The 26,151-nt window shown below is 40.8% G+C and overlaps 1 protein-coding gene and 1 long non-coding RNA gene across 16 annotated transcripts in view; one reads left to right on the top strand and one right to left on the bottom strand.

Annotated features, from left to right (window-relative positions):
- Positions 1-11,695, bottom strand: part of LMO7 (LIM domain 7) — a 220,866-nt gene extending 209,171 nt beyond the window's left edge. For 13 of the 15 annotated variants that reach the window (XM_077158445.1, XM_077158437.1, XM_077158438.1 and 10 more), the window contains exon 1: positions 11,312-11,382. In XM_077158445.1, coding sequence (XP_077014560.1) covers positions 11,312-11,380 — 69 coding nt within the window. In that variant the 5' untranslated portion in view covers positions 11,381-11,382. Of the gene's footprint in view, positions 1-11,311; positions 11,383-11,568 lie in introns of those variants that run through there. The other 2 variants (XM_077158436.1, XM_077158451.1) reach the window with 2 other exon arrangements.
- Positions 11,696-11,848: 153 nt separating this feature from the next.
- Positions 11,849-25,856, top strand: LOC143681429 (uncharacterized). The gene is made up of 4 exons (XR_013174604.1): positions 11,849-12,300; positions 18,631-21,202; positions 22,990-23,414; positions 25,276-25,856. It is a non-coding gene; the product is annotated as an uncharacterized LOC143681429 (long non-coding RNA).
- The last annotated feature ends 295 nt before the right edge of the window (positions 25,857-26,151 follow it).

Raw genomic sequence — 26,151 nt, 5'->3', positions numbered from 1 at the left:
TCTGGAGATAAAGAAGGAATACATCCCCGGGGGAGCTTCATGAAACACAAAGCCTGGAGAGAAAGCCAGCAGACACTGTGTTCACCTCATGCCTTTCCAGTTAAGAGAGAAACTCTGAGCTTCATCAGTCTTTCTTGAGTGAAGGTAACCTCTTCTTGGTGCCTTAATTTGGACATTTTCATAGACTTGCTTTAATCGGGATATTTTCATGACCACAGAACTGTAAACTAGCAACTTATTAAATTTCCCCCATTAAAAGCCATTCTGTTTCTGATATATTCCATTCCAGCAGCTAGCAAACTATAACACATGGTATGGTTATCCCATGACAAACTCTGGGATCTGTTCTATAACTACTTGTTGAAGAGGGCTTTGAAAACTACTGTTTTTTCTTTCTTTGCTTTGTATATATGTTATATTACACAATTTTTTTAAAAAGTTAAAAAAAGAAAAAGAAGTGTCTGAAAATACTGAGTCAAAAGTCCCACTGTGACAAATCAGTTACTACCAATCCTGCCCTCTGAACCCATAAAAATTTATCTAATCCTTTGCCTACATGGAAATCCCCAATACCCTTGAAGACAGACATGTTTATTGCTATGCACTATTGTCAAATGCACTTAGGCTCAAGAGGGTTTCTGGTCGACCAAGATGGTAGAATAAGATGCTTCCAGGGTGTTATCCCTCCCCACATGCACACACACACATAATCTTCAAACAATTCACGAAAACTGGAAAAGCCACATTCCATGAAACTCGTGGAAAAAGTTAAAGGGGAAACCCACAATTTCTCTAATAAAGAAAAAGGAACATATTGAAGGGTGTATGGGTAGTTCAGAGATTAGAATGCCTGCCTTCCATGCAGGAAACCCAGGTTCAATTCCCAGACCATGCACCCAAAAACTAAATAATGATTTAAAAAAAAAAAGAATATATTGAACATCCGTAAAAAAGAAAAGTGAAAGAGCTGCAGTAACAGAGAGTGGCAAGTCAAAATGGTAAGAGAAGCTCATGGTGCCCTTGCTGGCCCTTCTACCACTCCCTGGCATAGTGTGGATGGATAGAATGATACAGAACATGTGGCAAATTTTTTAATTGATAGATCTGGGTATCTGGGTAGGGGAATGCTGGAGTTCTCTGTATGGGTTTTGTATTTTTTTTGTAACTGTCCTATAATTTTGAAAATAGTGCAATTCAATTCCATTGGCTGGTTCAGAACTAAGCCTTCACATCTATGGCCAATTTATTGATCACAAGGGTATCAAATCTAGTCAACTGCATTTAATTGTTAACTAATGGTGCTGGGAAAATTAGATGGCCATATGCAAAAGAATGAAGGTAGACCCCTATCACACACCATACGCAAAAATTAACTCAAAATGGATGAAAGGCCTAAATATAAGAACCAGAACCATAATACTCCAGGAGGAAAATGTTAGGACACATCTACACGACCTTATCTTAGGCAGTGGTACCTTTGACTTTACATTAAAAGCATGAACAACAAAGAAAAAAAATAGAAAAATGAGACTCCATTAAAATTAAAAACTTTTATGTTTCATAGGATTTCATCATGAAAAGACTTCATCAAAAAAATAAAAAGATAATCTACAGAATGGGAGAAAATATCTGAAAATCACATATCCAATAAAGGTTTAATATCCAGAATATAAAAAGAAATCCTTCAACTTAACAACAAAAAGACAAACAACCCAATTTAAAAATGGAAAAAGAGACTTGCACAGACATCTCCCCAAAGAAGACATATAAGTGGCCAGAAAGCACATAGAAAGAAGCTCAATACAATTGGTCATTAGGGAAATGCAAATCAAAATCACAATAAGATACCATTTCATGCCCACTAGAATGGCTAATATAAAAAAAAAGCAGAAAATAAGTGTTGGAGAAGTTGTGGAGAAATAGGAATTCATGTTCACTGTTCATGGGAATATAAAATTATTATACAACTGCTGTGGAAAACATTTTGGTAGTTCCTCAGAAAGTTAAGTAATGAACTACCATATGGAGATGACCCAACAATCCCTTTTCTTGGTATATACCCAAAAGAATTCAAAGCAGAGACTTGAACATATATTTGCACACTAATATTCACAGCAGCATTATTCACAAATGCCAAAAGGTAGAAGCAACCCAAGTTATATCAATAATCAAATGGATCAATAAATGTGGTATATACATTAAATGGACTATTATTCAGCCATAAAAAGGAATGAAGTTCTAATACCTGCTACAATACAGATGAACCCTGAAGACATCATATTTAGTGAAATAAGCCATATATAACAGGACAAATATTATATGATCTTACTGCTATGAAATAATTAGAATAAACACTTTCAGAGTCACAGACTAGAATAGAAATCACTGGGGATGGGGGGGTACAGAATGGGAAGTTAATGTTTAATTGGTGCAGAGTTTCTGTTTTGATGGAGACATTTTGGTAATAAAGGGGGTGATGACAGCACAATGTTTTGTGTGAATATAATTAACACCACTGAATTATATATTTGGATGTGATAAAAAGGGGAAATTTTAGGTTATTATAACACATTATTTAAATATCACAGAACAAAATAACTAATGAAACTGAATATAAACTATGGACTATATTTAACTGTATAATTATAGTATTATCGTTTCAAGAATTTTAAGTTACCATATGTGCCAGTTTGAAAGGATTTATGTACCCTAGAAAAGCCATGTTTTAATCTTAATTCATTCTTGTGGGAGCAACTGTTTCTCTTAATCCCTATTCAATAACAGAAGTTGGAAAGATGATTAGATTATCTCCATGGAGCTGTGACTCGCCCAATCGTGGCTATGAACTTTCGAAAAGAGGGAGATGTGATTCCACCCATCCCAGGAGGGTCTTGATTAGTTGACTGGAATCCTTTAAGAGGATTTTGGAGAAATCCTGAGAACGAAGAGACAGCCATGAGAATGACGAGAGCCCATGCAGCCAGAGAGGCCTATGGAGCTGAAGAATGAAAATATCCCCCGGGGAGCTTCATGAAACAAGCAGCCTGCAGAGAGAGCCAGCAGATGTCGCCATGTTTGCCATGTACCTTTCCAGTTAAAAAACTCCTTCGGCCTTTCTTGAATGAAGTCAACCTCTTGTTGGTGCCTTAATTTGGACATTTTTATAGACTTGCTTTCATTGGGACATTTTCTCAGCCATAGAACTGTAAACTAGTAACTTACTAAATTCCTCTTTTTAAAGAGCCATTCCATTTCTATTATATGGCATTCCAGCAGCTAGCAACCTAGAACACGATACTAATGAAAACTGAGTGTGGGGAGGTATATAAGAGAACTCTGTACTTACTGCATGATTTTTCTGTAAATCTCTAACTTCTCTAGTAAAAAAAAAGGAATGGAAAATGAAATTTCTTTAAAAATTCACTTAAGCACCAAACTGAGCATATGCTATGTAGAAATAGAGCCACCCATGGCATATCCTATTGGATATTATACAACCACTGAAAAGGCTATTCACAAAGCACCATTATGACCCATCTATAAGACCTGTTAATGCCCATCTCCTTAGAGCAAAGCAGCAGACTGTGTCAAACCTCTGTTCTCAGAGCTGTCTCTTTATTACAGCTATTAACCTGATTAAGATCTCTGTGTACAACAAAAAACGTTTTTAAAGTAACACACTCAATAATTACCTTCAGAAGCTAAAGAGTAAGTACTAGTATACATAATTTATCACTTCCTCAGGCTCAAACACATTTTTGATAGTTCACAGGCTTAAGGAGATCCACAAACATCAATTAAGTAAGCCAACTTTTGATTGGGCATAAATGGAAACTTTGATTCACTCAGTAAGCATCTGAGAACTTTCTGTCAAAGACAGTAAGACACAAGAACAACATAAACAATTCAATGTGCAGATGGTTAACAGATGAAATAGATGGTCTACCTACAATGGATTAGGACAAATTTGCTGATGTTGCTTTGTTTTTCTTGCCTAGTATTCTCAAAACTAATGCTTTTCTATAGCTCCAATACTGTTATATTGGGAAGCAGTTTAAATAGGGAACAGGAACCAGTTAGTCTTCACTACCCAAAACACTCCTGATATTCAGAGAGAAAGAGAGTTAGAGCACCACACGAAACCACTAAGAACCCACATAGATTTAGTAACTCAGCCCGCTCCCTGCCACATACACAGGACATCATCCTCCTGTCAACCTATGAGAAGCTTGAAGGATTTCTGTGCTTTCCAAATGGTTGAAGAGATACCAAGGTGCTCTGCTTCTTCAAAATAGCCAACTGTTCTATTCTTCAACTCATAATTGTGCTGAGACCGCTAGCAGTATATTTCCAAACAACCCAAAACGACAAACACTTCATGAGACGTTACTTCTTTATGGTCCTATTATATCCCTCACCTTGGAACCCATGCCTTGTCTAACCAGGCCAGACGCCCACTGAGCTTTTTGTGATTTCATTTAGAGAGGACAAAACCTTCCTTGTCCCAGCCTCATCCTTCCTCACTGAAGGAAACCCAAGGATTCATCTGTTAGATAAATGTTTATCATTAGTGATCTGAGCTAAAGTAGAATGACATAAATTTTTCATCTATTTATTTAGAGGAAAAATGCAAACAAAAACTTCCAATTCTGGCTTGAATATGGAGAAGCTGGTTACCCTCAATCCCTGGCTCATAGCTACATAAATTAGCATGATTTTAGAGAGTGTGCTGGTTTGAAAGGAAGCATGCCCCCTAAGAAAAGCTATGTTTTAATATAAATCCCATTTCATAAAGGTAGAATAATCTCTATTCAATACCGTATGTTTGAAACTGTAATCAGATCATCTCCCTGGATGATGTGATTTAGTCAGAGTGGTTGTTAAACTGGATTAAGGGACGACATGTCTCCACCCATTTGGGTGGGTCTTGATTAGTTTCTGAAGTTCTATAAAAGAGGAAACATTTTGGAGAGGAAGATTCAGACAGAGCAGAGAACGCTGCAGCACCACGAAGCAGAGAGTCCATCAGCCAGACCTTTGGAGATGAAGAAGGAAAATGCCTCCCGGGGAGCTTCCTGAAACAGGAAGCCAGGAGAGAAAACTAGCAGATGATGCCATATTCGCCATGTGCCCTTCCAGCCAAGAGAGAAGCCCTGACTGTGTTCGCCCTGTGCCTTCTCACTTGATGTGCCTTCTCACTTGAGAGAGAAACCCTGAACTTCGGCCTTCTTGAACCAAGGTATCTTCCCCTGGATGCCTTGAATTGGACTTTTCTATAGACTTGTTTTAATTCTCGGCCTTAGAACAGTAAACTAGCAACTCATTAAATTCTCCCTTTTAAAAGCCATTCCGTTTCTGTTATATTGCATTCTGGCAGCTAGCAAACTAGAACAGAGAGTGACTAGGTAATGTGTATCAAGAACCATAAAAGCATTTATTCCCTTTGAACCATTCAGTCCACTTCTCTAACTGGATCAAGGATACTGTGTTTTATTAGAGGTATAAGTTATACGAATTTTGCCCACTTTAAGAAAGAGGCCCATTTCTAGCTTTGAGTACATTCCTATAGTGGAAGTTTCCAGTATAGTCATGCTGGAACCCTCCCAGTTCCTCAGGAAATACTTTGACATATCTGTTTACACTTCCTGTAGTCAGACTGTTCTAACGGCATCCCTGCCCTAATTTCTATTTGTGTGAATCAGTTGTTTCCCAAGAGACTTTTATGAACAACTCCATCTCTTGCAAACCCTCCCTTCCCTAGGAATCTTTCCTATTGCCGAAAAAAAACCCCGCCATGTTCAAGAAACAGTTAAATGCCTCTTAAGTATGAACAGAAGGAAAAAAAATGAATAGAACGTATCCACAAGACCTTTATTTATTCTACTGGCAGCACCAACTTACACTGAGGATTCATGTAACCCAAGCAAACTCTTAGCAGACCTGACCACAGGCTGTTAATAACTACTCTGAATACTCTCTGGTGCTGGGAACCAGAAGAATGGTTGCTTATCAGAGGGGTGGAAACTGACGTACCCTCCTCAAAGAGAATTTTCTCAAATGATGAAAATGTTTTATATCTTCATTGGGGTGCTGGTTACATATACATTTGTCAAAATTTCTCCAACTGTACACTTAATACCTATGAATTTCACTGCATCTAAATATGACCTCAATAAAAAAAAAAAAAAACTACTCTGAGCAACTTGCTATACGCAACTTCAGGAGCTCAAATCATTTAAAAAGCCATAACGCCCCAGTCTAGTGGGAAATATGTGAGCCTCAATCCAGCCTCAGCTCAAACACTGTCTCCTATGATAGCTTGCCCTGACTCACAAAGCAGACAGGCTGCTTTCTAAATGCCATCTCTACATGTGCAAACTTCCATTACAGCAATTGATGGTGCTGCCTGGTTTTTTTTGCATGTCTGCCCCTGTGGGATGTGTTTCTGTCTGGAGGACAACTCAAGCAACAGGCTAAGAACTTGACAATTAAGTGAGTAAGACCAACAAGTGCATGGCACACAGCAGGCACAATCAATATTTTTTTGGACGCAAAAAATGACAACACATGACAAAAACAGGTAAGCAGAAGGCAGGAGTAGAGTGACGTGACTCAGGAGCAGGGCTGGGGCAAAAGAGCAAATGCTGAATAAGCAGCAAGTACCCACTGGCACCCACATGGCAGGAGAGGGACTAACAGCATATTTTGCAGCTGTTCTCAGCCAAGCAATTGCTTAAGCAGAACCAGAACTTGAACAATGATTTGATTCCAAAATTGTATCTCTGTGCTGTCTGGCAACTAATCAAGCAATTATATAGAAAATGACCAAAAGTAAGACTAAATATATAAGCAGGGACCAGATTGTAAAGGGTCATGAATGCTACACTAGGGACTGTGGACCCTAAAATCTTTTCATGACTCCCCCCAAAAATATGAAATTAATGAAATCAGAGTTATATTTTGAACAAATAATTTTTGCTGCAACAGCTATTATAAGAAATGCTTTCTAATATTAAAAATTTTAGCCAATTTTTCACCATTGTAATAGTTATTTTAATATCTGTTGGCAGTAGCTTTATATAATTATCAAAAGTTTTTTTAATAGAAATTTTAAATGAATATTTATGTCATCATCATGTCACTTCTACACACATCTGTAAAGCAATAGTACATACCATGAGACATGTCACTTCTACACACATCTGAAAAGCAACAGTACATATCCATGAGACCTTGATTTAGTCTACAAACAACACTGACTCCCACTGAGGATTCATGTATTCCAAGCAGACTCTTTGCTGACCAGACCACAGGTCTGAAACCACTAACAGAAAGGATTCCATTTATGGAAAAAAAGGAAAACAGAAGGGTTTTGCCAGCATCAATGGGGAAGGTAAGGAGGGCAATTCTTTAAAATGTTTAGCACCATCGCAAACAAACTAAGTGAAAAGGTGGTGACCAGAAGATCCCTGAAGGTAAAAAATTAGGAGATATGGAAAAACAGATCAATTGGAAGTAAATGGAAAAAGACACAAATTCTGGTGCCAGGCTTGGCAATGAATTCAAGTTGGCATCTCCTAGGTCCTTTTATAGAATGATAGCAAGAACAAAAGAACCAAACACCAAACCTAGAGACAATAGGAAGGGCAGGTGACCAGGAAGGTGGTAAATTAAGTAAGCCTATTCGGCTCCAGCCATAAAAATTACTGCTGTATTAAATATTAACTCATGGTTTGGAAACAGGTTTTTCTCTTAAATCCCAACAAATGCAATGAGCAATGAACCCAGTTTTCAATCTCACTGATGTTTTGTCTGTTTACTGCCAGGCTTTTTAATGTCCAAAACAGAAAGAGACAGAGGCAACTATTAGGTATAGAAAATTAGAAGGTACTTCAGAACTGAACTAAAATTAGAGAGTCTAGGCTGTATTTTCTACCCACTCCATGACCTTGCTGGAAACCAAGCTTCCCCTCTGCCTTTGCCTTCTACCCTTTACATTACTTGGTTTTAAACCAGTGTTTAATCATAAACCAGTCTCATCATGTTATTAATATTGCAAACAGTGTTGCCAACCAAATAATCCAATTATCATTATGTTGAATTATGTTAAAAGGCAGCATTCCTACATTTTTTTAATCTTTCAATACTTTATGTAAATTAAAATTTCAAAAAGATTCCTTTGGTAGAATAAAAAGGCTATTTGCAATATAAAGTTTGTTTCTGAGTAAGAAAGATTATTTCACCTTCCCCATTTTTTTAGAATTTCCTGTATTCCCCCATTCAATCTTGGCAGCCACAACGAGACAGACAGAAAGCACAAGGAACATTTTTTCTTCCTACATTTGTCTTGAATTGCAATATTAACCACTGAATAGAGTAACCAAAAGTTTAGTATGTATACACTCTTTAATGTCTAAGCTCAACTTGAAATACATCAGAAATTGATAATAATTGGCAAAATAACAAGATTAATCCTCATATCTTCATCCCTTCCCTCCAGAAAGTGAAAAAAAACTTTAATTTTGATTTTGGGAATAACAGATAAGCTATTTAAAATCACATATGAAGAATGGAAATGACAAGGACACAGTAACAAAGTCTGGTCCTCATTCAAAGTTTTACAAGGTTATTGGAGTTTCTTGACCTTGAGATATTCCACTGCAGTTGTGAATAAAGGCAGCAATTTATATAGTATGTAGTAGATACATAATATTATGTGTGTATATATACATATGCATATCCACACATATATGTACATGAAATGACCCACGTATGCTTCAATATCCACAGAGGAAAGTATGCTAGAAAGGGAAAAATGGAGCAAGAAGTTTAGCAAGCAGAAGAAATATTTATATTCTTCCTTGCTTTCTAAAATACTTTCTAAAATAACTTTGGAATCAATCTTTTATTTTCTAATTAAGGTTTTTTAGAGTTAAGAGGCTGTGGAAAGGCACGGAGAAAAGCACAGCGCTTCTTTAGGCAAAAACAGTATTTTAAATATGTGCTTCTATGGTAAAGTCAAAGCTAACAGGACAGATAAAGTTGGACACAAGCTAGAAGATTAAAATGAGCCTAATAGTAAACACCTTGATACCACTTCAAATGCCCACAACATACCAAAAGTATATGTGAACATGTAAATTATTTACATATTTTCAGTGAAAGCATTGCCTTGCTCTGGATAGCACTACAAAAAAACACACTTGATTTCAATTTCATTAACTATATTAAAAGGATAAGATGATGGCTTTAGAAAGATTCAACTTTTTGCGAATAATGAAGAGAACACCTTGCAGAGTTGCCAAATTACTACTAATGAACAATTTTAGAGCAGGGCGAGAGGGGAGTTGAAGGTTGAGTACATTTATCACACACAATGCTATCTTTTATCATACTACACTTTCCCTGAATGTTGTTACATGCAAATTTTTTCAGAGAAACCCTACACAGTTATAAAGATAATGTGAAAACTGAGGGGTTTTAGTTTTCAAAACCCTGCACACTCAAAAAGCAGGGAATGTAAAATCATCCATAGTTATAGATTTTCTGAAGCAGACATTACATATGCAGATATCAACTTTACATGGGAGCCATGGATGACAAAAAAATTCCCATATTTCTTCCGTTTTCCCTCTCTCCTCCCCCAAAACAGAGACAAAAAAGGCAAGTTTAATTTCTTTTCCAAAAATTATACAGAATACGCCTAATGGAAAATTACCTTTGGAAGCCTTGACTGTTCAAAGTTTATGAATGAGGGAAGTTATTTCTTAACTACATTGCTGGAATTTTTCCACTCTCATTTCAATTCAAAATACAGCACTTATTCTCCCAACCTCCCCTTACACCCTCCCCCTTCACCCCACAAACATTTCTAAGTCACCTTCAGACCAGCTCAAAGTTTCAGCCCAAATATACCATTAAGCTAATTTCTTAGACCACACCCTACTGTCTAGTGGATAATGTCACTTAAGTTCCTTATTCTCTTTATGTTTTTCTATGTATATTTATTTCTTTTAGGACAAATGCATTATTTTAAAATACTGTTTGCTTTTGGATTCTAGAATATGTTGTTTTTCATGTGGAATAATCTTTAAATATGTTTAATAAACCAATCAGTGGCATCAATAACTCACTGTTGCAAGCTGAATGTAGGCAACAATTTTCTAACTAGAAGTTGCTGATTTATGTATGTAGGTCATATGCCAGGAAGACTTCTTTTGCCTCATTTTAAAAGTCAACATTTTAGCTGTACTTAAGGTGGTTACATAATTGAGCTTCCTTGTTCTCACGAAATGTACATGAAATTGTTAAGTGTTAGAGAAGCATGATGTATACACCATACTTTCAAATGTTTAGAAAACAGATGATGGTGATAGATAGGTGGATGAGATAGATACAGATGGTTGAATGATATAACACAGGTTGCAAAATGCTAATTGTAAATTCCCGTATCCTGGTATGGGGTATGTTGGAGTACTATGTTTCTGGACTATTTTTGCAACTCTTCTATAAATTTAAAATTACTTCCAAACAAAACATTTTTTTTAAGTCATCTTTTTTATCTAGTAGAATAACGGCTATTTGTTCACCGTCTACAGATTAACTTAACCTCAAGGTGTTGAAGCAGAAAGAAACTTCCAAGAGACCATCTATCTTTTCAATGGGAAACAAGCAATTGGAAGATCTTAGCTGACTTTGAGGCATAGCTGGGAAAGCCACACTTCAGTGAGTGACTTTAGGAATACCGAAATTGAAGAAATGCATGCCCTGAACTCTGCCACGTGGATTCTGGAAGCCACCCAGAGAAATCACCTTCCCAGGTGCCCGTCGGTGTCTTATCTCCTCCACCTGCCCAGCAACCTCCCATCTCCCTACACACACACACTTAATACATGCCCGTTCAGGTATGCGTTGGATAATCCCCGCTTCTTGCCACCCGAGAGAAATCCACCCGAGGACCTGGCGTAGCCCTGAGCCGCGCGCTCTGGACTGTCAGCCCCGACGCCATCCAGGGCGGGTCACAGGGACTCGCGGTCCGGAGCCGGGTGGGCGAGCGCTCCACTCCGTCCGGACCGAAAGGCTCTGGGGAAGCCAACGAAACGTTTGGGTCGAGGACAGCGCCAAAAGGCTGGAGAGGCATGAGAGGTAGGAAAAGCAAAAGTTTCAAACTTTTAAAAACTAAAAACCCAACCCATGAAGCTTCTACGCGCCAGTAAAGGTTAGGGGAAGAGGTTCAAGCGCAAAGCGGCCGGGGCCACCTTCGCCTCAACCAGAAACTCGGGCGGAAAATAGAGGATTAGTAGTCACTCACCTCCACCCATCTCTGAGCCTCGGCGAAAGCTACGGCGCAGTCGGCCTCTGCCTCCTCCAGCCTTTCCATGACTAGGACAAGAAGGGGAGAGAGAGAGAGAGAAACTCGGTGGGTGCGCGGAGGGCCGGGGGCGTCCCACACGCGCCTCGGCCGGGGAGGGGACACGTGCCACCGCCGCCTCTGCTCCCGCCCGGACACTCCCGGGCTCTTTTCTTCCCTCTGTCGCGCACCGCGTTTAGTTAATGTTTCAAACCCACAAGAATGTGAAGACGTTGCTTTCTCTAAACTCTTGAAAACGACCCAAGGTCCGTGAGGACGCGGGCGGCAGGGCAGCGAGCAGGAGGCGGAGAGGCACACGAGAGGCCGCGCGAGCTGGACCAGCCAGTCAACAGTTCGAACTCCAGCAGCCGCCGCGGTCCCGGGAACGGCCCCGCCCCGGCCCCGCCCCGGCCCACCCCCAGCCCACCCCCAGCCCACCCCCAGCCCACCCCCGGCCTGCGGGGCCGCCGCTTCCGCGCACACCCGCCCCTCCCCGACCCCGCCCGTGGCTCCCCGAGACTCCGGGCCGCGGCCGCCTTTGTGGTCAAACTGTCTGGACTGAGGGATGCGGCCGTCCGCCAGGGGGCCGGGGCCGGGGCCAAGGCCTCCACCCCCGCCACCCTCCCGAACCACGGCTCCACCCGTCCGGGATGCGGCCCCGCTCCCGCATCCTTCCCGCCTCCCTACTCTAAGCCGCCCGTGCCTCTCCCGGAACCTCTAGTAAGGGCGTCGGGGAGCTCGCCGCCTCCCAGCCTGCTTTACATACCAAGAATAGGGGCTCGCAGTTGCACCTTTTCTAAGAAACTTCGCCCCCGAGGGAGACGCGCCCGCGCAGACGCTCAGCGGGCGGCCTGACCCGCCGCCCCCACCTGCGGCCCAACTCGGCGGCCCGCAGCTCTCGCTCTCGCCGAGCCCTCGCGGTCCGGCTGCCGGCTGGGCTGCGCCGCCAGGTGAGCTGCAGTCCCCACCCCCAAGGTCTCCTCCGCTTATGGCCGCCCGGCCCTCCTGGCGGCAGGTGAGGGTATTGGCCTTGACTCGTGCAGTCCAGCTACCCCCGCTCCGCCCCGCCTCCAGGTGGGTGAGGTGTAGGGTACCTGCCATTCAGTGCCTGTCTCGCCCCGAGGGGGTCGAGGGAAAGGGACTGTTTCACCTCTCCCCCGCTAGCTCTGCCAGCCTCACACCTAGGATCAGCCCCAGTCCACTACCCGGTAGTTTGGGTACATTCAGGGGACATGAGATGGCAGTTTGTTCAACGTCCTTAGCGGCCTCAGGCGAGGTGTGCAGGGCGTAAGAACCGGGGCGCACGGATTGGTTTACCGTGGGTCCTTTTCACTCTAGAGCTTAAATCAGATCTTCAGAGAGGAAGCAGCAAGCCTGTCCAAGCTCTCCAAACCATTTGAACCCCCTAGCTCCAGGCTCCTCTCACCTTATCCAAGGCCCCTCTTGGCCTTTAAAGGAACACAAGGACAGGTCCTTACACGCCTATAAAGCAAACAACCCTTTATTCTTATAATTTTGTGGTTGATTAATTTTTGTTATGAAAAACATAAACAGCACAGCAGTTGCTCAAACATAAAGCAGAGAGACTAGTATGATGAATACCTATAATTAGCAGTTGTTTATATTTTGCCTTATTTGCTTCATTTCTTCTGCTGGAAAGTTTTAAAGTAAAGGTTGACGTTATGATATGTCATCCATAAATATAATATGCATCGCATTTTTAAAAGGACACTTTCCTACATTACCACAATACCACTTTCACACCTAGCTAAAGCTAACAATAATTAGCTAATATCAATTCACACCCAATCTGGATTCCTTTGCCCCACCTGATCCCAAAATATCATTTACAACTGACTTATTCAGGTATGATGAAGATCAAGAACCAATATTGTATTTGGTTGCATCTATTTTACCCTAGTATATCTTCCTTCTTTCTTATCTTGCACCTTCTTTTTCTTTCCTCTTGGAATAGCTTTGTCTTGAAGAAACCAGGCCATTTTCTGGATTTGTGTTATGGCTTCTCTGAGGTGTCTTTAACTTGTTTCTCTTCTTACTAGAAGTTAGATTCTGCTTACTGTTCTGAATAAAGACACAACCACCCACATTCTTAGGGATTGAGGTAACCTCTAGAGAATAGTTTTGTTTATTTTCTATGTTTATTTTCTTTTTTTTTTTTTTTTTTTTTTTTTGACTGACACTATCTGTAGTCAGTAGGTCTGTTTATGAGAGCTGGCAAGCTTCAAGAATAAAATTGTTCCTGCTGTAACTGGATGTATTGATGGCCATCTCACCACTCCTGGCTATGCTATGATCAGGATCAGGCCAAACCCAAAAAGAAGATGGGCAAATGAAAGAAACTGGGGAGATAGTTCTCTCTTGCAGGCTATTCAATAACTGTTCTGTTAAATATTGAGTGAGTCCCTCATATGTATCAAGTGCTCAATGCTTTGTGATATGAAAATGAAAAAAATATATATAGACACAAAAATCTATGCATTTCCAGTCCAGTAGGATAGACATTTGACAGGTCTCAAGAGGGTTACTGTCACTATAGTTAATATATACATGTATTATATTGCTTAGAGCTGCTACAGTGTAACCTAACATAGCTTTTGGGGCTGCAGAACAGGATTGAAAGAGGTATAAAGGCTTGAGAATCAGAATTATTTAGGTTACCAAGTTACCAAACTCTCTTAGCTCAGTTTTCTCATCTGAAAAATGTGGGGATAATAACTTATTCAAATGATCGTTGTAAAAATTAAATGTGATGGTATGTGTAAAAGCCCAGGATATTGCTTAGCATGGGAAGCACTCAATAAATGGCAGATGTGTCTCACTGGTCTCTCTCTCTAATAGTAGTCTGAAATGTGAATTTTTCCTAATAAATGAAGATTTTATTTGCTCAATCATATGGAAAGAGCTGCAAGGTGTTGCAAACTGTTTCTAGTTTGCTTAGGACCAGTCATTGTTCAGACTCTAATGTTGCAAGTTTGCAACTCAGAAAACCCAAATCCAGTTCTTTGCCTCTTAACATCAGTGTTTTATCTTTCTGGGAAGATTTATTCAGCTCTATATGAAAGGGTACCTGCCATAGGAGTTAAAAATGAAATTCATGATAAAAGATTAACATTATTTATTTTCCAGAAGGCTTGAGGTACCTCTCAATATTTGAACACATAAACAGTATAATTATGCTTTTAAACATTAACAGTGAACTGCAGTGAGAACACTTGGCACAATCTTTCTGGAAGTTACCTTGACAATAAATATTGAAAGTTTTTAAAATGCCCGTGTTCTATTTTAGCAATTCCACTTCCAGGAATTTATCCTAAGGATATCAGCAAAGATATATATGCACGAAATGAGTATCTGTGGTGGGCACAGAGAAGCACTGCCCCAATCTCCCTTCAGGGGAGAACTTGTGCACAGCCTTGGGGAATGGGGTCAGTGGTCAGCCTCCAGCTGACAGCACCCTCAGGGTCTGCCTCAGCCTCAGTGCACAATGCACAGCCTAACCCGATATCATGCCCTTCCCAGAACAACCCACATCTGGTGACTGAGTGAGGGGAGGTTATAAATGCCTGGCCATTTCCATTCAATCCAGGGCAACTCTGATGGGCCTTTGCTATAGTCCAGGGGGTGTGCTGAGGCTGAGGCATGTGACATAGGCCGACTTCCCCCTCTTTCCAGTCCTGCTTCTTCCTTCTCCCCTTCACAGGGGTCAACCTCTCATAAGTATCTTGTACCTCAAACTCCATTTCTGTCTACTTCCAGAGGACTCAAACTGTGAGGGCATTAAGCATGATTTGTTAAAAATAAATAGACAAAAGAAAGAATCCCAAAGCAATCAAAACCTCCAAGAATGAGGATAATGGAATGAATGATGGTACTTCCATACAGTAAGAGTCACTATAATGTAAAAGGATAGTCAGTGATACAGAAAGATGTTTACAATATATTGTAAAGAGAAAACAAAAAAAAGTATGTGTAAAGTGCCCTAATTTATGATGGTATCTTTTAAAAGTATATGTTTTTTTCCATAGAGAAAAAAATTGGAAAACCCTCCAACCAATTTTAACGGTGGGTATTTCTGTTGTACATTCCTCCCTTTTCTGAGCTTTCTGTAAGAAGCATGTATATTCTTTTATAGATGAGAAAATGTTATGATGCATCTATATGTCCAAAATTTGACTTTCTATCTCATTCCATAAACTTCAACATCCTCCTGCCCTCCCCCGACTTGATAAATGGTGCCATGCCTAAAATCTGGGCATCATGCTGGATTCCTTCCTTTCTCACGCCCAAGTCCACTTCTTTCCCAGTCCTTTCAATTCAGTCTCCTAAATATCTCTCCAGTTGGTCCTTCCATGCCATCCCCACCTCTATTACCTTAGACCAGACCCCTCATTAGTTCTCATATAAATTCAGAAATAGTCCCCTAGTTTCTTCTTTCTTTACTTCCTCTTTCACACTAACACCAGATAACCTTTCTAAAATGTAACTCTCAGGCAGGCCACAGTGGCTTAGCAGGCAGAGTTCTCGCCTGCCATGGCAGAGACCTGGGTTCGATTTCCAGTGCCTGCCCATGCAAAAAAAATAATAATAAATAAAAATAATAAAATGTAAATCTCATAAGCTCCTACCACCCTCCCAATTAATCCTTCCTGAAAAGATTCCCAGTTACCTTTAAGGAACAACTGATGGCTGATGGGACATCAGCTGGCATCTTCAGGATTTGGCCAAGCCCACCACTCTAATATGTCTTGCCACATATTTTTCCCTTTGCACGAAATGGGCTTCTCTCCCTCCCTTTATCTGCTTTTGCCTACCTTTTCTTCCAGGCTCTATTCAGGCCTCTTCCTTCTCAGACTCTGTTTTACTTTCCTACAACTGCTGTAACAAACTACTACAAACTGGGTGGCTTAAAACAAGAGAACTTTATTCTCTCACAGATCTGGAAGCCAGAAGTTCAAAATCAAGGTGTCAGGAGGGCCATGCACCCTCTGAAGGCTCTAGAGAAGAGTCCTTCCTTGCCTCTTCCTAGCTTGTGGTGGCTCCTAGAAATTCTTCGTACTCCTTAGTTTGACTTTGCATCACTCCCATTTCTGCCTCTAATGTCACATGGTCTTCTTTGTGTCTCTGTTGCCTCCTCTTCTTACAAAGACACCAGTCATTGGATTTAGGGGCCATTCTAATCCACTATCACCTCATTTTAACTTCATTGTACCTGCAAAGACCCTATTTCCAAATAAGGTCACATTCATAGATCCTTGAGTATGTCTTTTGGGGGGGACATAATTCAGCCCACTACAGAGTCCTTCAAGAGATCTTGCAGATCAATCTGGCTCGATTAGATATATCTTCTTTATTTAATCATAGCCCCTCTCACCAGGTATTTTATCTATTTTCCACATTGTACCATGAACAATGTAGGAATGCCTGGCTCATGGCCCGGCACATACCTGGTGTACAACAACATTTTATTGACTAGAATGTGTGTGTATATAAAATTATAATCCTTCTTGCGCAGAATTAATAAGAGTTTAATGGCAACATTGATTACACATTGCCCCTCAATTAAAGGGCTAAAGTTTTGGCTGCTAATAAAATAATTTCATTACTGCAGGTTTTCTCAATAGAAACACTGTTGAAAATTTGGGCTAGGTAATTCTTTATTATGGTAACTGTTCTGGACATTGTAGGATGTAGCACCCCACACACGTAATGACCAAAAATGTCTCCAGAGATTTGCTCCCCATGGGGAGAGCAAAAGTACCAATGGTTGAGAACAGTGGTTGTCTCTCACAGGGAGGTACTGGCTTTGTTAGGAAATTATTTCATACAGTATAATTATAACTTAGACCTAAGTTTCTTGCTGCAAGTGGAGTGGGATAGGATGCAAAGGACTTAGGGTGCATGGGGTGTGTGTGGCTACTTTGTGTTATAAAAGAAGATGGAGTGGGGGGAAGCTGGGCTGAATGCACCTGGGGCAAAGACTGTAAGAGAGAAGGAAACCTGAGGCAGGAAAGATTGAGGTACAGTGGGAATGCTTCTAATAAAAGAACCGAAGTTTGCCTTGAGGTTGGTGCTGGTTCAAAGAAGTGTCAACCCTTGTGGGTCCATGGATAAAACATCTGGATTACATGTATATTTCTTGTGTTATATAACACTTTTATTTACAGAAACAATCACTCCTAGAAGGTAGAAAAGAAGCATATTGAAAATAATGATAACGTCCTAGTTAAACATTTCACCCACAAAAAATACATCCTTTAATATTAGAGGACTATGATGTTGTTAATACTTACATAATGATATTCAGACACATGAGTTCAATTCTGTATTTGGAAATTGAAGCCAGAGAGAAAAAAGAAGCCTAAATATTACAGATAATGTTTTAAAATAAAAGAAAGGGGAAGTAGAAGGGTCAGAGAGCAAAAGGAAAAAACAAGGTGAATCCCATATTAAAGGACTTCCCCCAAAGGCAGATGAATCTTGAGGAAGTTTTCAGTACAGCCCTGAGATGATGACGAGTACTTCCTCTAGTGGATGAAAGCAGGAATCCTAAATGTGTCTTCTGATGCTGCTGGACGGCTGACTGAGAAGGGAGAAATGAGATGAGAAGTGTTCTGCTCTTATCAACTTCCCTCCTGTTTACACGGACATCTCATTAAGAGATCAACTGAGATTTTAACTTTCACAACTCGAGACCAACCCCATAATTTGAAGGGCAGTTGGTTATTTTCTTCCTTAACATAAAGATCTTAAGAGTTTGTCCTTTTTTTAAAAAAAGCACATAGAGGAGGGCCACGGTGGCTCAGCAGGTAAGAATTCTTGCCTGGCATGCCAGAGCACCCAGGTTCGATTCCCGGTGCCTGCCCATGTTAAAAAAAAAAAAAAAAGTACATAGAGGAGTTTCACATCATTGAATTCAAATTATTTAACAACAACAACAAAAATCTAAGACTGGTGCTGTTTTTTACAGTCTTGAATTCTAGCCAGAATTGCAAAACCACATTGTAATTCTCTAAGTGATAGCAGTGAGATCAAAAGAACTTACCCTAGACTTAGCTTTAAAATGAACTATTGGGGCCCTGGGAAAGAGGAAGGAGAGAATGCATGTTTACTAAACTGCTCTTCTAGAAGCCCATGAAATGAATAAAATAACTGTATTTCCCCTAAAAGCATTTCCTTTTGTAAGGAAATGATCAAAGATAAAAATAGTCAAGTCCAGATTTCTCTAAAACATTTATTTTTCTTTGTGTTTTTATGCATAGGTAAAGACATCTCATCAACTTTACTTGAAAAGAAAAACAACTTCACTATCTATTCAAATTGTTTTATAAGAAGACAGGAAGTTTTCAGCACAGTGTTTATCACCTTGTTAGTACTTTAGAATTGTAATAGCAATTCTTATTTACATTCTGAAATTGGATAGCCTGTACATTATAGGAAACTTTCAAAAATTCCAACTATACTTTTTTAGCACTGCCTTCATTCTCCCTATTCTATTAACATATTAGTTTCAAAAATGTTCACAAAATTACAGAAGGGATTGGCCTGGGAGACAAAGAGACCCAAGTTCTAGTCCAAGCTTTACTCTTAATCCTAGTCAGAGCCTTGATTTAAAATGCCAGTGATCTCTCACAAAACTCACTGTCACCTCAATTCCGTGTGATGAAATCTTACAAACAGCTATGGAATGAAGCCCTTGGCTATTCTTCAGAGATCCAGCATGTCCACAAACTCTCAGGCCCTGTGGAAACAGTTCTCATCCTCCTTCAAGGGTCAAAAATAATCATAAGACAAGAAGCCAGCTTTGAACCAACCCAGTCTAAAGACTCTCTATGAAATGAGGTAATAGGGTTTCTCTGAAGACAGGCAACAGTTTAGAATGCTCAGAAGATCATGCACAAAACAAGATGGACTTGAGGTAAACCACCAAAGTCTCCCAGGAGTTCTTTGACCAGGAATGGTTCATCCATGACTCAACTATAAACCACTTTTATCCCTTAGGGCAGAATTACATCACTCAGGAAAAGCTATTTCAATCCTATATAGTTGAAATTTTTAAAAGACACAAAACAAATGAACAAATCATGACATTGGGGCTTCCTCAGGACAGAGAGAGAATACATTTGTCACCTGCCCCATGACTGCTTAGAGGGACCATTAATTGGAGAGGAATCCCTCCCTAAGACATTGATAGAGTCACATACACACACACACAGAGAGATAAGAGATTTTATATGCCCATATTTTCTTTTTCTGGATCTTTCTATAGTTAAGGGTAGTGATCTGGTAGCTATAAACAGTTATATGGCTCTGTTATTTGAAGAAGTAATATAATGGACCCCATTTATTTTTGTAGACATAGGCCTCTGGGCATGGTCTAGATAAACAGGAAAACATGAGGGAAAAATGCCTGAAATAATACTGCATAAAGTTAAAAGGCTATTTATCATGGGCAGGAAAAGTTCTTTGCAAGATATATTGGCTTTAGGGAAAAGTTTCCCTCCCTTAATATGGACTTGAATTGTTCAACTTCTGAGGATAATTGTTTGACCTTGGAAGATTTTGCATGTATGTGTCTTTTATCCAAAGGGCACATAGTAGATCAGAAGACATCGGGAAGAATAAGAAAACTCCTGCTTACTTCCTGCTGTCTCAGAAACCTCAACAGAGATAGCATTTGTCATGCCCACAGCTGTCTAATATGGTTCTGCTATCGGCATTCACTGCTATCACCATCACACCACTGCACTCAAACTTTGCAAAATGTACTCCTGTCATTCTTGGGTCTAAGGGAGATGAGTTCTCACATGAAACAAATTCCTGTAGGTAGTAAGTGAAAAAGTACGGTGGAAATTGGCCTTGAGAAATATTTATGAAAGGTGTTCTGTCCAACAAATGGCAGCTAGGTGGGCCTTGATAAGGACAGCAAGGCTAGGGAACTGGAGATATTTCCAAGTGGTTTAACTTTTTCCCTTGGATTCTGAAATCCATACCAAAATGTAGGTTTAGGGTAGTAGTAGGTATTGCTATATTCTACTTCTCTCTTGAAGAATGAAAATCTTCAGTAAAGCTGGGAACATAGCTTTATGGTATTGATGCCTTTGTGTCCAGGGTGAGGCAGAGTGCTACTAGGGAAGGGTCATTGTCATAGATCATGAGACTGAAACTGAAACTAGCAATTCAGCAGAAGTAAACAATTGAACCAGAAGTGGCTGGAGATGTATATAAGCTCTTGGGAATCCTTGAAGATGTGTGGGGAAGCCTGGGATAGTCATTCAAGCCCCTCTATTTGAAATTAAAGAAGATGTAACTCCAGAAGGTCAAAGACATGAATAACCAAGAGACACTTGGATATCATCTGCATTTATTCTGACATTATTCTCCTAGTAGTGGAATGGGCAGGGAAGAATGTTATTTGTTCATCACTTCACCTTCCAAAATTTTATCTTAATTGCACCATGGCCATATTTTCAGTAATTCTTATCTTTATGTAACAGTGTCATGTAAAAACAAATCTAAATTGGTGAACTTCAATAGCCAAGGTTGTTGTCATTTAAAAAGAAACATTTTACATCAAAACACTTAAAATAAATTGATGATTTAATTATAATAAAGCTTTGAGCCTCTTGCCTCTCGTCTCTCACCTCTATCTTTGCGAGAGTGAATGCATGTTCCTCTCACAGGCATTCCTAAGAAACTTGCTACTTGCTTACTCTGTGCTGTGCTGTGCCTTGAATAATTGCTCATGGCATGACCAAGAACCTGGAATCCAAAATCTGGCAACATGTTTTGGTGAGCCAGCCGGGAGACAGTTCTCTCCAAGTGTCTGGACTGGTAAGTTATGGCTATTGACCACTAGGCTTGGCCGTGTGCTTTTGTTTTTTGCTTCTCCCTTGGCTAATTGTTATCTTCTCCTACACTTGCATGTAACTTTGGGTCTCTAAGAACCTAGGAGCTCTGTTATGGCTCCCCCAGGACATAAACTCTGAGCCTCTGGCTCCCTCCTCAGAGGTGGCAGGAGCCATGTGGATCCAAGGAGACTCAATAGGTGATATTGCCCTTAAGACCTGACTTGGGGCTTCTCCTTATGTCAAGCAGAGGTCCTATGGGAACCAAATCAAGTCCCCCCTTTTGCCCCTCTCTCTCTCTCTCTCTCTCTCTCTCCTTGACTCTCTAAGATTTCCCCACACTCTCCTCCTTTCCTCCCCTCTGGGGAACCAGACCTTTCCTCATGCTGGATCTGTTCCTCTTTTCACCTCTTTGACAGAGGTCCTTTCCCCTGCCTCTGTGAGAATCTCCCTCTTTCTCCTCAGTCTGGCTTTCAATGCCTTCTGAGGCATGCATCTTTTGCAACACTTGATTCTGGGTTAAAGATTCTTGTAACGAACAAGATGTTCTCTTTAACATTCTAGGGAGTCACCTCTGGTATAAACTTATGGGAATTGGGTATTTTCCAAAAGGAGTGTCTCCCTCCAGGCCTTGATCATTTAGTCTCTGGTGAGACCTACTACAGCCAAACATAAAGCTTTCTTTCTAAAGCATGCTCACTTTTTAGCTCTCAGGAAACTTAGAGGGCAAAGATATTTCCAGAAGCATTGTCCTAGTCTTCTCTCAGGTGGGATGAGTGCTCCCACCTCAGAAGCATAAGTCTAAACATCTCCTAGGGAAGAACATTCCAGGGATACCCAGACTCATACCAGGATGCCTGGTGACTTTAGTTCTTGTGTTCCCAAGAGATTGGGCCAGTGGAGTGGAAGTACTTCTTAACAACATTGTCCTGGAATTCTTCTAGGCAAGGCCTGGGAAATCCCCAGAAGCTAAATCCAGACATCTCTCAGAAACAATGCCCTGGGAACACTCAGTGACTGTACACCCTGTGTCCCAAGGCATTAGGCTAGTGGAGAGGCAGCACAGGGTTTGGATCCCCAACTTCTCCAGAGCATTGTCCTGGAATTCTTCAGGGCAAGAGCAGGGTTCAAGTTCCTAACCTGTGTTTAGAAGTCCTCAGAAGCATAGGTCCAGACATCTCTTAGGAAAGGTGTCCTGGGGATGCTCAGTGACTGTTCTTCCCAAGTTGGGTCAGTGGAGAGGGAAACAGCCAGCTATGACATGCGTTGAGATGCCATGTGGTCATACTGGCACTACTGAGGCTCCTCTATTCCCTTTTCTAGAGAAAATGGGAAATGCCAACTATTAATATAAGCTAAAAGATGAGAAAACATAATAACACATTCCTTGAATGATATTCTCAATTACAATACCATCCTCCAGTCTGTAAAAGACAGGGAAAGTAATCAGAAATGCCCTGTGTCCAGATGTTGACTGCTCTCTATCAAGACAAGTACATGAGAGGGACTTGTCATTTGTGTGATACCCATATCTCAATTTCAATAAGAAAATAAAATCTTAATGATCTTCCTTTAAAAACTTGTTTGCCAAAAGGCATGAGAAAATGTACTACCAAGCCAGTCAATTATAATAAACTAAGGGAGATCACTCAGGGAAAAGAAGAAAACCCAGCCTTATTCAGGGGAGGTTAATAGATGCCCTAGAGTTCTATGGGCCTGCAAGCTCCCATTACTGACCAATTAAAAACTGCCTTTTCTGTCTTTAACAATCAGGAGAAGGCCAAGGAGGAGGAGAAGGCAAAGAGAGGTAAGCAGAAAGACCAGAGTGCAGGCTTATCTTATTGTAGTTGCTGTTAAAAGCACCCTGCACCCTTGAGGCCACCTGAATCATGGCTCCAGGCCTCAAGAGCCTTGCTTCAACTGTGGATCAGAGAGCCACTTGCAGAGAGAGTGCCAAAAACCTCAAGACAACCCTCAACCTTGGGATCCACCAGTGCCTTGCCCCAGGTGCCACCAGCATGGCCATTGGGCCCAGGGACTACACCATCTCCCAATGGGGTGGGCAAGCAGAACAGACCCTTGAGCTCTGCTTGTGGCAAGTGAAGAAGACTGAGGGTGCCTGAGACTGCTTGTGGCTCATTTGACTTCACATCTGACCATCAACCTAGAGGAGACTCGGGTGACACTTGATGTGTAAGGTAAGATAGTTAATTTCTTAATTAAAAATAGAGCCACTGACTCTGTTCTGAACTGCCACTCTGGATCTACCTCCCCTCAGACTTGACCAGTTATGGGAGTTGACAGTTGTGTTAGTTTGCTAGCTGCCAGAATGCGATACATCAGAACTGGAACAGCTTTTAAAACGGGGAATTTTATAGGCATTTCTCTGCCTATAAAAATGTCCAGACTGGAGCATCCATGGAAAGATACCTTAATTCATGGAACATTGATGGGTCAGGAACACCTCTGTCAGTTGGGAAGTTGCATGGCTGGAATCTTCTGATCCCTTGCACAAATGCTTTTAGCCTCTGTTTGTGTGGGTGTTCCTCAGTTTGCTTGCCTTGGTCTGGCTTTCATCTCTTGGCTTCCCTTGGTTCTCTCCAGGTTCTGGCTTGCTTAGTATCTCATGGAAAGGCACACAGCAACTGCTGGGCTTCAAACATTTCCAAACATGTGTATCTCTGCTCTTTCTGTCATCTCTCAGGATTCTGTCATTTCTGTAGGCTCCTATCATTTCTGATGTTTCTCCAAAATGTTTCCTTTTTAAAAGAATTCCAGTAAACTAATCAAGACCCACCTGGAATGGGTAGAGTCACATCTCCATGTAATCAAAAGGTCATATCCATAATTGAGTATCTCATCTTCATGGAGATAATTTAATGAAAGTGTCTGTCCTCCAATATTGAATCAGGATTAAAAGAAACAGCTGCTCCCACAAGATTGGATCAGGATTAAAACATGGCTTTTCTGGGGTACATAATATTTTCAAACCAGCACATCAGTAAAACCAAAACTAGGAACTTCACTATCCTTCTCCTTAGTAGGTTTGAGAACATTCTGGTGTCCCATCAATTTCTCACTGTCCCCAAATGCCACACCCACCTTCTAGGGAGCAATCTTTTTTACTCCCTGGGGGCCACTTTAAGACTAGTAAACCCAGCTAGTGTTTACCCCTTGTGTTTGCCCCAAGGCCTTTCATAGATTAAGGACTCTTGACTTCTGTTCTAGTTTGCTAGCCGCTGGAATGCGATATACCAGAAACAGAATGGCTTTTAAAAAGGGGAATTTAATAAGTTGCTAGTATACAGTTCTAAGGCTGAGAAAATTTCCCAATTAAAGCAAGTCTTTTAAAAGGTCCAAGCTAAGGCATCAAGGCAAAGACAATTTGGTTACAGAAGGCCAATGACATTTAGCATTTCTCTTTCATCTGGAAGGGCACATGGCGAACATAGCAGCATCTGCTAGCTTTCTCTCTAGCCTCCTGCTTCATGAAGCTCCCTGGGGAGCATTTTCCTTCTTCATCTCCAAAAGTTGCTGACTGGTGGACTATGTGGTTCTCTCATCCTTCTGTGGTGGTTCTGTGGCTCTCTCCTCATTCTCAAAAGGGGCACTCTCTCCCAAATATCTCCTCTTTTATAGGATTCTAGTAACTAATCAATACTCAGGTAGAATGGGACCTTTGAAGATGAAGAAGGAACACGCCCCAGGGGAGTTTCATGAAACAAGAACCCTGAGAGAAAGCTAGCAGATGTTGCCATGTTCACCATGTGCCTTTCCAGTTGGGAGAGAAACCCCTACCGTCATCAGCCTTCTTGAACAAAGTATCTTTCCCTGGATGCTTAGATTGGACATTTCTATATCCTTGCTTCAACTGGCACATTTTCACAGCTTTAGAAATGTAAACTTGCAACTTAATAAGTTCCCTCTTTTAAAAGCTGTTCTGTTTCTGGTATATCACATTCTGGCAGGTAGCAAACTAGAACAATACCCTAACCTCAATTTGCTCCCGCTTCTGTTCAGATCATGTATACAATTTCTCATCCAGTTTGTTTCTTCCAGATTAGAAGTCTTCCACAACCAACTTCTCATCAGAGGCAACACCCCCAACTCCCCACGCTCAACCAGCTACCCTCAGTAGCATAGCCACAGACAGAGCTCCACAAGGAGGGCCTGTAACCCCACTGATAGCTTGAAGCAGCTACAGAAGACAGACCATCAGCCCAAATTCCCTTAAGGTTAAGGGAGCTAGAAATCTCTGAAGGAGAATGAGGTAGGGTTAGAATTAGGGTAGTAGCTGGCTGAGCAGAGGGCAAATTCCAAGAAGTGGTCAGGCCTCAAGGAGAAAGATCTCTCTGAAAAGAACAGCAATAAACAGCACCTGGGGCCAAACGGGCCCCAACTGAGTGACTCATCGACCATTAAGCATCCACAGATGAGGGAAAAAGGGAGGGTAGTAAAATAGTTAATAAAACTTACAAAAGGAGCAAAAATCTATGAAAGTAGATTGCCTTACAGTGTTAAGGCCTTTTGCCTCTCACCTCTGTCTTTTTGAGAGTGCCTACATGTTCCTCACATGTGCACTCCTAATAACCTTGCTACCTGCTTACTCTAAAAAAACAAAATGAAAATGCTTTGTTTTTTCTGATGCTCCCTTAGAAATTTCCGAAAATAAAAATTATAAGAAGAGTCCTTATACAAGAAGTTCTTTCACACTCCGAATTTCTATCTGTGTAAAAATTCATGACTGAGAAAACTAAAAATCAACATAGGAAAAAATGAAAATTTATCAACAAATATTTAGTGAGCAGCAACAAACAACAAACATTTAATGAGTTTGCAAGGCACTATCCTAGTTAGCAGTCATGCAAAGATGAATAAACACTAGTCACCAACGTTGGACACAAATATGAACTAAAAAATGCCCCTTTAAGTATA

This window comes from Tamandua tetradactyla, chromosome 4 (assembly GCF_023851605.1).
Source record: "Tamandua tetradactyla isolate mTamTet1 chromosome 4, mTamTet1.pri, whole genome shotgun sequence".
Lineage (NCBI taxonomy): Eukaryota > Metazoa > Chordata > Mammalia > Pilosa > Myrmecophagidae > Tamandua > Tamandua tetradactyla.
Note: the sequence above shows the minus strand (reverse complement) of the source record. Positions and strands in the feature narration are given on the sequence as shown.